Consider the following 13,842-nt stretch of genomic DNA (forward strand, 5'->3'; position numbering starts at 1 on the left):
GACTAGAACATGGTATGTCAGGTCTAATCAGGAGGGATTCCACCAGTGACACTGTGCCTCTTTCATCTACTATTTGCGCAGCTAGAGCACTTGAAGACATGTAGGCATACATAGTAAATAAGGCAGTTTCAGTTGCTGTGGATGTGCAGACTAAGCAGAAAGAGTTCACAAGTCGACACAGTTGGCAGGAGGAGGAACACAAACTAAAAATAATTGAGATCAATGCAAGAAGTTATGATCGGAACCTGTGAACTGACTAGAACTGACTGAGTTTTATCTAATTTAGGAACTGGTTTTAGAGAGTAAACTGGCATACAGCAGATTTGCAGAGGGGATTCTTTCGTATATTCTTTTATGTATTCTCTATTATTTTATATATTCTCTATTATTCTCTACATATTTCATTTTTGTTTATATACAAAAACAAACAGGAGAGAATATGTGGCTACTTCAGAAAAATTGGTCAAAAGAAAACAAATGTGCAAAAAGAATTGGTATGGCTTATGGAGCAGGTAGTGGATAAAGAAGAATTGTTTTTCATAATTAAGTAAGAATCTGCTTTATACAAACATCACATCAAAATACAAAAATATATAGTATGAAACTTGAATCAGTTGTGTTTCAGTCCTGAATGCCTGCTATCAAATAAATAACAGATCATTTGTTCTGTCTGTTGCAGATCATTTCACTTGGACTGCAGTTTATCATCATTTCAGCAAGTACTCAGTCCATAAGACCCACCACCAATATTTTCCCTGCGCTTATTTTTATCAGGTAAGATAACTGCTATGGAGCTGTTCAAAACAAATTTTATTGTATTCTTGATTGGCACTTTGCCTTAAGTGCTATTAAAACAATGCACAAAATGTTTAAAGGAACCTAAGAGGAGCCAGGATGTTAGAATTACATGGATATTGGAAATAGCACCTGAGGGTCATTTCACTAACATCCATGGCAGGAAAGAATAGCTTCTGATTCCTGGCTAAATGAGTTTGGAAATATTATCAGGGATGTTTTTTATGCATTCTTGTCGACAGCATCTAGCATGCAAGAAAAATATGTATTCACTCCCTGAGTGGTTACTTCTTGGTTCTACATTGGCAGAGGGGAAGGTGTGAATTCTGATCCTTTTGGAGTACTGTAAGAGGTTTCTGGCCTCCACCTAAAGTCATTGTTGTTTTGTTTTGTTTTGTTTTGTTTTGTTTTGTTTTTGTTTTGTTTATTTGTTTGGTTTTTGTTTGTTTGTTTCTATATCCTGCTACAGGGGGCATATTGTACTAACTAAAGGTAGTTCTTACATCAGAGCCATGAGAGGGAAAAGGCATCTGGGTCACTGAGCACAGCACAGTGACAGAAACTGTCTCTACCACAGCAAATGAAGCCTGTTGTTTGCTTTGGCCACATTCTGTGATGCGGAGGCCTTGGGCTGACTCACGCTGCCGGTGTTTGGTGTTTCTGAAGTGGCCACTTTTAACGTCAGTTCCTCATCACCAAGAAGCTCCTGCCAAAGGACAGGAGAGGGAACGGGTAGGAAAGAGGTGTTCTGCTTCCTGGTGTCCATGTGTGTGGGGGGCAGGCTTGCTAGGGACTGGTGTGTAAGCTCGACCTGAGTGTGTAAAAGATTGAAGTACAACACAGCAACATCCTGATTGTGGAGCTATAAAGAGGTGGTGGAGGTGGAATGAAGTGTGTCTACTTGGTGTGTGAGTGTTCTTGAGGAATGGATGAGTGAATACATATTTGAAGAGTTAACTGCTACAGGGGAAGGCGAACCACTCATCGTGACGGCAGGGGGTGAGCACATCTCTACGGAAAGGTTTGGGACGCCCTGCGCACCTCGAGGGGGTTGGGATGAGAACTTCCCCGTGCTGGAGCATGATGCAGATCCGTGCATTTATGCAGGGTTATACCTAACTCCCAGGGCAGAAAACCCCACTGTTGTGTTTTGAACTTAGCCCACGGAAGGCTATGCGCGCGGCTCCCTTCGCAGCGCAGGCTGGGCCCGGTAACGCAGGGACTGCTCGGGCTTCTCCGGCCCCTTCCCCAGCTCCTTTCCCAGGCTCCGACTCGCGCAGACGCCGCAGGGACAAGGGCACGGCGCAAAGCGGGACCCGACGGGACGGGACCGGGAGCAGCGGCTGGGAGCCGCCCGCAACCACGGGGCTCGCTGCAGGCTCCGCAACCGTCGGGGCCCGAACGGGCCCGGGCCGGGCCTCGCCCCAGCCCCCCCGCCCCGGCCGCCAGGGGCAGGCCAGGGGTGGGAGGGGGCTGCCGCCAGCTGCGCCACGCACGGCCCCGACGCGATGCGCGGCGCGCTGCACGCCGGGACTTGTAGTTCCCGCCGGGCCCGGCGGCCTCGCTGCAGCGCCGGGCGAAGGCCGCGGGGCAGCGCATGTCGGCCGGGCGGGGGGAGCGGCGTGAGCTCGCCAAGCCGCCAGCTGCCCCCTCTCGTCTGGCTGCCGGCCGGGAAGGGACGGCCCGCAGCGGAGCGGCACGGGAAGGCTCCTGTTGCACCTCCTCCTGCATCTCTTCGCCCCGCAGCGAGGGGGCAGGACGCTCGCCTGCAGGCCTCCCCCCCCGCCCCGCCGATGGTACGCGCCGCCGGAGGCCTGCGCGCCCCCCCCGCCCGCCGCCGGCTCGGCAGCGCCATGGCCGCTCCTGCTCAGTCCGGCTGCCGCCTGCGCCCGCCCTCCCCGCTCTTAGAAGCGCCCTCCCCATTGGCTGCGGCGGGGCGGCCTTGCCAATCAGGAAGCGGCTCTCATGGAGGAAGGGAATAAATACAAGATGGCTGCTCGTATAAAACCAGGCGTTGGGCTTCGCCCCGGCGATGGGCGGCTAGAGCCTTTAACCCGCGCTCCGAGGGTCGCGCGCCGCTGCCGCCCGCGCCGCCGCCGCCGCCCCGGGGGGGAGCGAGACCCCGACCGCTGCCGCCCGCAGCCGCGCTCAGCCGCCGATCGCCGGCGGGGCCGAGGCCGGGTGCGGCGCCCGAGAGGCCCGAGCTAGGCCCCGCGCCCTCCTCCCTGCGCCCGCCGGGCCCCGCGCCGGGCGGCCATGGCCGTCTCCAGGTCGGTAGGGACCGGGGGGGACGGGCGGGAGGCTCCGGGTCCCCGTGCGGCCTGGCTGGGGCGGGGGGGGGACGTTGGGGAGCGCTGCCCCGTTTCCCCGCTGGGCCCGGCAGCCCGGCCAGGCCTCGCTGCGGCTCCTCTGCCTCGCCGGGCCCGGGGGTGGCAGCGGGCTCCTGGGCCTGGGTTCCCCTCCTGGGCGCGGCCCGCAGGGGAGCCCCCGTCCTTCTCCCTCCCTCCCTCAGCCCCCAGGGGCTCCGCACGGGGCGCCCCGGGCGGCCTCTTGAACGCGCCGCCTTGGTTTTGTTGGCTTCGTCGGGCTAAAACAGTGGGATTAGTGATACTGAGCCGCAAAAAACGGGGAGAAACCGGTTAGCCTTTCCGACCCTCTAGCTGTAAAGTAACAGGAATAAAACAGGCTTCCGTGGAAGAAAGTGATTAGTCTGCTCTTGCTCTGCCCTCAAGATGTTGGGCAGTATCTGCTTACACACATGTGCACTGGGGTGTGCCAGTGTTTGAAGTTATTCACTGATACAGAGGTAGGTCTTAATGGAGCTGTTCTATTAAAAAACACTGAGCTCAAATTCCTGCCATCTTTATTTTGTTTGTGAGATGGGCATGTTAAGCTTCCATACAGAATTGTTGAAGAGAAACCACAAATCCAAGTTAACCTTGTGATAGATTAGCCTCGAGTCACGTGCTGGTGGATCCTCTGTTCTTCAGATACATCGTAACAAAAATCAATTTCTGAAGCTGTGTGTGAAGCTTAGTTCTGTGTAGCAGAGTAAAGGTGTGCACCCTTAGAATTCAAGTCCATTATACATCAAAATGTGTAGTAGCAGTACACCTTTTAAGACTTCTTGTAGGGGTACATTAGTTTGAGCTTAGTAGATTCTTCAAAATATCCCTTTATCTTACTCTACTCATGCTTCTTATGAGCCCATTATTTGATGGGATCTGCTCCTAATGCTGTCCATAAGGACCGGTAAGCGGTAAGAGATTGCTGTAACAAGACTACTCTGTACTTTAATACTGTAAGCAGTTGCGTAAAATAGAATAATATACTAATTTCATTAGAAGTGGGGCAGTCTGTTTAAATAATGGTGCTGAGGTATGAGTGATATGGGGCTAAACTGGAGTGTTAAGATAGAACTGAAAAGTTTGTATGCTGAGGCCATGTCTATTGTAAAGATCAGCATTAAATCAAGTTAAAAATGTTCCCGTATTCCTGTAAAATTACACTGCTTTAGTGAAAAGCACTAGTGCTCTCTGCAAGAAGTTAGATAACACCTGTTTGGTCTGGTAACTGATAGGAAGACAAACTTCTGTATTGGCTAAGGTTCATTCTTAAGTCTTGCTGTGAAGCACAAAAAGTTGGTGTGTTAATAAGGTCATGTGATGCATTGCTTCAATGTCTAGTTCAACTTGTATCATAATTTGGTCTTAAAACATAACGATTTGAGCTTTAATAAAAGTGCTGTGATACTTGTGAGTTGGTATAGAATTGTTTTAATTCCGCACATAAATCATGTAAAAGAACTAATACTTTGGAATGCTGTAACACCTTGGCTCTTCCTGGAGAACTCCTAAGTTTCTCTATAATTTGCAGGTGTGGTATTGTGTAAATTTGGCCTCAGATGCGTTTTTGGATAGAGCAAAACCCAACCATATCCCTTTGAAGTTACATAGCAACTCTTGGCACATGAACCTTTGAACAGCTTGACCATTGATATTATAGTGTCAATATTGCTTTTGGTATATTCAAGGAATCTTGTCTTCACCTTTTATTTCAGGGCACTGAATTTCTAAGATTCTTTCTTTTCAGACTTACAAGTGTTCAGGACAATTATTTGTAGTATAGCACATACCTATGTTACTGTAGAAGGTGTGGTTGTTCCAGTTTTTCTACCAGTTCCATTTAAATGTAGAGATAGGAATTTTTCCTTTAAGATGGTTACCTTTTTATGTATTTAAAGGAACAACGTCTTTCACTGCTGAGTAATTCAAACTACACAACTATGGGGAGTGAGGGAGAAGTTGATTCAAATTAATCTTTCTTCAAGGACCTTTACTGAGTGTATACCAAACTTTGATATTAAAAAAAATATATATCAAAAAGACACACACAAACCTTCACTAGTGTTAAGTCTGTATTGGAACCTTATTAAAAAAAATACATTTGGAGGTGTATGGGGTGTGTGTTTTTTTTTTTTTTTTTTTTTTTTTACATTCTCAAAACAAATTATCAAGTGTTTTTCCTCCCAGTAAAGTTTAGTTTTTGCTCTTTAGTGAATTGCAAACCTTTCTTAAGACTAGTTTGGATCACTCTGATCAGACAAATAGAGGGAATTTAGAAATTCCCTCAAATAGAGGGCTTTGAAATACCTCAAAAAAAAACTAGATTGTGAATTTGCAGTTCTGCTGTTAATAAGGTCATCTTAAAAATAATTAAAGCATCACTTACTTGTAATTCATTGACAAAATGGATTCTGACACTTTAATCTATTAAATAAAACTGTTAGTTTTGTTTCATTCTGCTGTTATATGGACTAAAGATACACTCCTATGTAGCAATTCTGTGATAATACGCTAGAAAATGCACCTAAAAGAAGAGCAGTGGACACCTCATACCAAAAGATGTTGTAGACATCAGTTCCATGCTGAGAAGACTAAACTACTAACCTACCAAACAGCAGCCTCCCCAGAAGGAGGTACGGGTGGGTGGGAAGGTTGACGTTCTTTTTCTGAACATGCAAGCTAATTTGCATAGGCATTCTCTCCTGTTTCTGGTCTAAAAGTATACGTGAAGTAGCATCATATTTGCATAACTAATAAAAATAATTAAAATTCTTGACAGTGGAACTGAGAAGGAAAAAAAAAAGGAACTGAAAAGTTTTTGTTTCACCATCATTCCTATGAAGTTTACATGAATAAACACAATGCCTTACTAATAACCTTTAGAGTTACTTTCGGTGAAAAAGTAACTGCCAATTTACAGAGAACAACAATCATAGATTACTCAGTGATTGAGTTTCAGCAGATGATAAAGTGTTGATGGTACCTTTCGATATCCAATATAAAAATCTTCTCAATTTCTGTGATGTGTTTAAAGGCAGCTCATGTATCATCATCATTCTAACACCAAGGCAGCTAGTGGCTTTCTCATGTTTTTTGATGGCCTTCACAGTGGGGGGGGGAACAAAGATTTTAAAATACAGTGATAAAATGCATGAAGCTGGTAAGATGGTTTGGTTTTAATAGGCATGTCCTTAAGATTACCCTGAAATAAGTTTACCTGTACTTTCTTAAAGACAGCCCCTTCAGGATAACTTCAAGACATTCCTAAACAAGTATGGGGGAGCATAACAGCTGGCTGCTGTTGCAAGCTGTTCTGCATTTGGTCCATATGATTTTAATACTTGTTTCTAGAGTTTTCACTGTCTTCATTTGCTTGGATTGCTATATAACTGAAAGAGTATAGAACAGAAACTGAGTTTTCAATTTAAAAGAGAAAAACTCATGTCAGAAGGCTGTGCTAGTAAAGCCCCTAGAAAATAAGTGGGTCTCATATGTTGCTCTTGGCTTTTGAAGTATAGGGTAGTGACTACCCAGTAACAAAGGACTGCACTGGGTGGTATCGCTATTTATCTAAAATTTTAGGTTTGATATTGCATTGTTAGGGGGCCGAAGTTCTTAGAAAATGTCAAAATTATCAAGAACTTTTGTTATGGGCCCTATACACCTTTTAGAACTGTTCCTTGGGGCTTACCACAAACTTTTCCAGAGAAAGAACTTCTAGATCATTTGGAAGCTGTTACTTCATACATGGAAAGCAAGCTTTCACTCCTACTTAGAGGAGTATAACTACTCATTCTGTCTTTCATAAGCTCTTGTAGTCTGCATCATACCTACTCCCCTGCTACTCACCAGGCAGATACACTTAACCAATGCAATTGCCAGAGTTTGGCTAAAAAGCCTGGGGGAAATAGGGAAACTCTTCTCCCATTGATGGAGGCTGACAGAAAGACCCTGACAGGGGAGCTGCCTTCCTGGCTGCAACATGTGGGAGGGAGGCAGTGTCCGTGCAGCCCTAGTGAGGGGGGAGCAGCAGTAGCATGTGCGCTGCTGCTCAAATGAGATAGAGCTGTAAAATTTCTCAGACACCTAACAGACTGACGTGAAAGTCGAAACTAAGGATTGCGCACTGATAAGGACTCTAACCCGTCCCAGCAGCCAAAACTGGAGTGCTTGCCAAGGTGTTCTGTCTATCACTTGGCAATGCACTTGTTGTGTTGTATTAGTGCATCCTTATGTGCCTGTCTAATTTCCAGTGCTATTTTCCCACTGTTTTTGTAATGGAAGTGGTCATATGTATTGCATTTAGGTAGATATGTATATAGTAGTTAAAAAATGTGGGAAAAGACTTCTTTACTGTGCAGGTGACAGAGCAGTGGAACAGGCTGCCCCCAGAGGCTGTAACGTCTCCTTCTCTGGAGATGCTCAAAGCCCGCCTGGATGCTGTCCTGTGCAAGCTACTCAGGGTGTTCTGGCTTGGACCAGGAGATCTCCGGAGGTCCCTTCCCACCTCAACCATTGTGTGAAATAAAGCTTGTATAACCTAATACTGCAGCTCATATAAGATATGAAATATGCATTCCTTAAGGAGTAGTACTAATTTTAGCATTTGGTTGGCCTGTGTGTGCAGTATATAATACTGTCACCAGTGATGATGGAGCCCTCATTTCATTTGAGCTGTTCCTTTCACTGCTCTGTAGGAATTGAGGATTTCTGTTCTCCACAATCCCACCTCAAAAACCATTTACTCCACAGTCTCTCACCTTTCAACTCATTCTTGATGTATATCCTCCCAATTTTTGTTCTGAAATCTGATGATTTTCTCTTGCTTGCTGACTGTATAATGGAAAGCTTTTCTTGATTATTTAACATTTTATATATGCTTTAACAAGGGGTTAAGTTTTTGAACTGTGCCAAAAAAACTGGCCAAGCTGGGACTGAATAGTGAAAAACTAAACAAAGGTTTATTAGGTCAACAAGAAAAATTAAGGCACCTACATTAATACTTAGGCTGAACTTTACAGTGAGTGTCAACCCCTGTCAAATCTAAATTTTAGTTTGGTGAAATATTCTAGGTTTCTGGGCTATTTCTGTGCTAAGAAATTTCTGGCTCCTGAAATGTGATTTATAGTGTAAGAGTGTTCCCTTTCCTTCTGATGGATGCCAACTTGCAGTCTTGCAAAGAGCAAAAAGTTAGAGCGCTGCACGGATCACCCCATGAGGGTTTTTGTATGGTCACACAACTTTAATGGGTTGGAGGGCTGCTGGGATAGACACGAGCTGTTCTGTGCTCGTGGCTGTACTGTCAGTGACTGTGCCCTGGCATACAGGCCCAGACACAGATGTGGAGCCCTAAGCAATCACTTCATTGGCAGCAGTTATCAGTTCACTGTTTGTTTCAAGCCTAAACTCATTTGAGGTCAACAAATGAGAAGTCTTCCCATCTGAGGTACTGTGAGGACCGTATTCAGTCAGACTGCTTACACTGTGGTGATCAGAACCCTTATACAATTTAGCTGTGCACGGCGTCTTTTGGAAATATTTTTGAGATAATGTTAATAATGTCTGTATCTTGACCTCATAATTAACTGTCCCACTATTAGCTTTTTAATACCTCTGTAGCTGATGGGCTTTCAAATCCATGTTGGCCAACTCCCAGAGCAGTGCCATAAGGTTCACTTTAAATATTAGGCCAAGTGTCCATTCAAGTGGAGCGCACCCCTGTATTTGGAGATGTACCTTCAGGCAGCAAAGAACTGAAAATTAACGTGGAATAGCACAGGGCAGCGGTTTGCACCATGTGCCTGCTGTGCCTGGGTGCAGTTATGTGTAACTTAGGTTAATGCAGAATATGCAAAACTCTTCGGAAAGCAGCAATGAGAACATGGACTGATTGTATTACCCGGAGGGTGCCTCTGAGTTGGTGTGGTGGTTCTTCTGAAAGTACTTGGTCTTGTGTTTGTCCATTGCCATTTTTTGTTTGTAGTCTTTGCTGCAGTAATAACATTGGAAGAGCAAAATGCTTGTCATGTTTACTGATCGGGGTCAGTAATAAAGTTTCAGTGTACTTCTGTTCACAACCCCCTGTGTAGTTAACTGAACTGAGCCTGCCTGTATAATCATTCTGCATGACAGTGTTGATAAAGGGGAAATCTCTCTAATCCCAGCCAACCTTGCAGTTCTCGTGAACAGCAATGAAAACTAAATTGTTTACTGTTTTTCTTGCCTACAGTCTTCTTCGAAGAGCTGATTTTTGTATGTTTTTTTTTTGTTTTTTTTTTTTGTTTTGTTTTGTTTTTTTGTTTGTTTGTTTTTGTGTTTTTTTTTTTTTTTTTTTTTTGATTCAATAAGCCATTTGAGTGGTAGCAGTCAAGAGCAAAGAATCGGGTACAATTTGGGATGGCTGTTCAGTTGATCACAGACCTACTGCTTATTGAGTATTTCTCTCAGGCAGTTCCCATCCTGGAAGTCAGACCTTTAGTCTAAGACCAAAGACCTTTAGTCTTATCAAAACTAGTGCACTATAATGAAATGTTCTGGTTTTGATGAGTTGGAGTGTTTGTCTGGGGAGGATTCTCTTGCTCAATCTGGGTGTCTGGTGCCAGCTTAGATGGTGTAAAGGATCCTTGCCACTTGAGAATGACAAGGGTCTTCTATATCCCAAGCCATGTCTGCTGCCCTGTGTGCGTGACTCATCTTGAAGTGTCTCAACTGCTACTAGATGCCTGCTTGTAAGCACCTGAATCGAGGTCTTTGTGTCAGAAATATTTATAATGAACTCTGTATCAGTGTAAAAGCTCGTGGTATTTCTTAAAAGAAAAAAATACTTAATTTGAACATAATACTGCTTGTAATGACATTGAATTGCTGTTCCAAGTTGTCTTGCTGATACTGAAAGCACTGATTGGAAAATCTCAAATTTCTCAAGTGAGAGGAGAAAAGTATCTAACTCATGGAAAAATTAATGCTTTGTAGTGATCTTACGTAGCATGAGTTCACGTATGATTGCTGTCCTGTTGATGAGATGTAGTTGTCAGCTTGCAACTTCCATATGCTTAGAGCTACTTCCATACAGCCTGGGTTGAACTCTTTTAAATTAAAACTTGCATCTGCATTATAGAGTATTTCACTCTACTATATTGATTCTGACTTAATTACATTTGTAACAGGTGTAAGCCATGCTGTGCTACACTTGTAGCACTGTTTGGTGTGAGAGGCAGAACCACATTTCGTTATAGAGCTCTTGAAGTTCTTCTTGAATGTAAAAACGGGTTTAGAGACATAGTTTGCTCTGAGAATGAAAAGCTTGTCCGCAGGTCCTCAGAATTAATTCATTTAGAAGCTTTATTTTTTATTTTTTCATTCTTAATGAAACAAAGAATGCAGATTTTAATTTAAAAAATTAGAGCTACTGATCAGTGTGAACTTTGCCAATGGTACCCCTTCAGCTAGAGCGGGAGAGTACAGGCTGTGCTGGATTCTGCTGCAGCAGCACCAAAGTGTAATTACCTTAAGAACCTTAATAACCCCCAAATACTAACTGGTTGGGAATTGCATGTCAGGGAAACTTGGGGGAGGGCAAGGAATAATGACTGGCATCACTAGGAGTTAGACATCATTAGCTGTATTTACCAAATCTATTTTATTTTGCTGGAATTGAAATCTATCTATAGGGCTGTAAAACAGTAGAAAGATGTTTTGCTGTTTTACTCTGCATTTGTGTGTGAATTAAGCATATTAAATTTTAAGATCACAGATTACAACCAAGCCTACTGCTGTTAAAAACAAACAGGTTATACTGCCGCAAAATTTATGGGGTTTAGGACTGAATGTCTAGTTTTGTAACTGAGATTGGAATTAAACTTGGGTCTTTCTGAGGGTAGGCTGTCAGAGCAGTTTCCTCCTGTTTTGTCACATGAAGAGTTTTAGCGGAGGAAGTGGTCTAACTTGCACATTCTGCTTGCACTTGGCAATTGAAAGAAAGATACTTTGATAGTTAAAGGAGTGGGTGGCACTAACCGGCAAACTGCTTGAGTATGGAACACCAAAGTTTCATGGAGAGACAAAGACCAAACTGGGTGAGTTTAAGAATGAGAGAGCAAGCAAGCTGTGGTTCCTGTGCAAGGCAGTGTACTTTGCAGTGAATAATACGGAGTGTTTCAAGTCAGGTTGTGTTATTGCTGTCAAACGTGTTAAAGAAAAAATACGGGTAAATAGCTAAGTTCCTGAGGGCGTGTCGTTATTTTTGACTAGTGATTCAGAAGACTTAGATCTCCAAAGCTTTTCTTTTTCCTCTTTGACTGTCTACTTGCACAAAACATCTAGTTTAGAAATGTTTGGATTTTTCTTTTATGTAACATTAAAACAACTCACTAACTAGTAAATCATAGCAATTGGAAATTCAGTTTTATCTACAGAAATTGAAATGGGCTCACCTATTATAGTAGTAGGAAGACAATAATGTCAAAGCTGGCAAATAGCAGAAGTGTGCTTAAAATACTAAAATGTTTTGAAATACTTTCAGTTAGAAAATACTTTTTTATTTAATGGATATCTACTTAGTATCTCTGGTTTGAAACTGTTGCATTTCTGTGATGTTTTTGCCCTCATTCTGTAGCATGGCTCTTCTGTGCATCAAATTATAAAAATTCTCAGGAATAAGTGCAGGTTAAGTGTATGAAAGAAAATACAATATGCAGTGATGGTACAGAGGGGTTTTTAAGTATTGGAAGTGATGTTAAAGGCAGTTCTGTGTAAATGTAATTAGTAGCAACAGCCTAGTGTGCCAGATACTCATCCTTTCCCTGTATTTGCTGAAACCCTGGGTATGTGTTCAAGGAAATGGAGTTGTCAGGTTGCCCGGATCCTTATTTTGTGAGGCTGATCTAGGTGAGCTTCACTGCTTTGTAAATTGCAGTTTTGTATGGTTGTGATATTTGGAACTGTATTTTTATGATTAGCTTTAAGGCTTAGAAGGGATGATTCTGATTGCACTATGCAGAATCTAGACTTGCATTCAGCAGTGAGCACATACTGCCCGATACCTCGTGGACAAACTGGGCACCCTGCGAAGAGAACTCTGACTTCCCCGCGTACAGTGGAGGGAGCAATGAACACTTGTCACTTTCTTCATTGATCTGATTGTCTAGATAGACTAACTATATTATATTTCAAGTGCCTTTTTTTTTTTTTTTGTGGCAGTTTTCTCATACTATAACTCTAAACAAAAAATATTAACCATTGTGAAGATAGATGTTTGGACTCTTTTTCACTAATGTGAGGTTACTGTGAAAACAGATCTGCTGCTTAAATTCCTGTGTTTCATGGGAGGGCCAGAAACATCAGAATATTTTGAAGCTGTAAATACAACAACTGGTTTGGTCTTGTGTATTTCAGGTAGTTGAGGGAAAATAAGTGAAAAGTAAAAAATTCTGGTATCCTGGAAAAGCAGAGTTTGACACTACAGATCATAGGTCTTCAAAATAAATAACTCACAGTATGAATAATGGAGCCCTTTGCTTTCTTTATCTGATAGAATTTGTTGAAGATCATTTACAACCTAACAATACTTGTTTTTCAAGATTGAAAATCTTCTCAGAAGAAGGAAAGAACCTATTTCATTTTCCTCTTGGAACTTGCATAATTTTTAGAACTAGAATTATTTTTTCTGCTTACCAGATTGCATGTGCTTTTAGAACAAGTCCGCTTACTATTAGGAAAATAGGTTTGTCAGCCTGTCAGTTGACAATCTGCAGGCAAACATTTCTTCTATTTGCATTAGATAAACTGGAAAATCTGGGGGAATATAAATAGAAATGGCCAGCTAAACTATGAACAGCTTAACTTTTCCGTTTTTTTGTCAATCATTTAGGCTTGATCGTCTCTTTATTTTACTGGACACCGGTACAACACCAGTAACAAGAAAAGCAGCTGCACAGCAACTTGGGGAAGTAGTGAAGCTGCATCCTCATGAACTGAACAATCTCTTATCTAAAGTAAGCATCTTGGGGTTTTTCTGAGCTTGCTATCAGCGCGTTAATGGTGAGAACAGAACAAGTTTTCTGGGGCGTGGTTTCTGTGGGTAGAAGCAGCAAAAAAGTAGTATTCTTATGGAGCTCCCTGAAAAAAGGAGACTGAAGAAAAAGGAGACTGGTTCTTAAGCATGATGTTTTGTTAGCCCATGAGATGGTTACATAGGTCAAGTTTCACTTTGTGTTCAGTATAGGTATTCAGTGTTTGCTGTACTTACAGATTTTCTGCTATGAAGAGAATCTCTACTACGTTTTAAGATTCTGCCCCTGCCTATAAAGATTGTTACTTGTGTGATACAGAATTAAAAATACAGAAAGCTGCATGTCTTTAAAAAGGCTGGAAAATATAAACAGGTTTGCATTAGTTTGAGACTGCAACCTGTCCAAGTCCAGTAAAAACACCAAAAATAGTTTTGCATCTGACAGCTGGAGATGGCTGAGTGAACTCAGTTCTGCTCTTAATGAACAGGTGCTCTCACCACAATTGATGGTATCAACAGAGTGGCCAAGGAATCATGAATATCAAACCACTTTCAGCGCAATAAATGTTTTTTCCAGATTTGAGGCACAGTGGTAAATTAGATGAGCATATGTAGCTGCAAGTGACCCAAGTTGGCCCTCTTCTTGGATAAAATTTTAATCTCTATTTTTAAACACTTCCTTTTTGAAAGTTA

General features: G+C 42.8%; 1 protein-coding gene across 2 annotated transcripts in view; it reads left to right on the forward strand.

Moving 5' to 3' along the window:
* The first annotated feature begins 2,777 nt into the window (after nt 1-2,777).
* The window catches only part of BTAF1 (B-TFIID TATA-box binding protein associated factor 1), a 47,777-nt gene continuing 36,712 nt past the window's right edge, over nt 2,778-13,842 (forward strand). For both annotated transcript variants that reach the window (XM_082764494.1, XM_082764495.1), the window contains exons 1-2: nt 2,778-3,065; nt 13,009-13,132. In XM_082764494.1, the coding sequence (XP_082620620.1) occupies nt 3,052-3,065; nt 13,009-13,132 (138 nt within the window). In that variant the 5' untranslated portion in view covers nt 2,778-3,051. The remainder of the gene's footprint in view (nt 3,066-13,008; nt 13,133-13,842) is intronic.

The sequence above is a fragment of the Aythya marila genome, assembly GCF_965140915.1.
Source record: "Aythya marila genome assembly, chromosome: 7".
Classification (NCBI taxonomy): Eukaryota; Metazoa; Chordata; class Aves; order Anseriformes; family Anatidae; genus Aythya; species Aythya marila.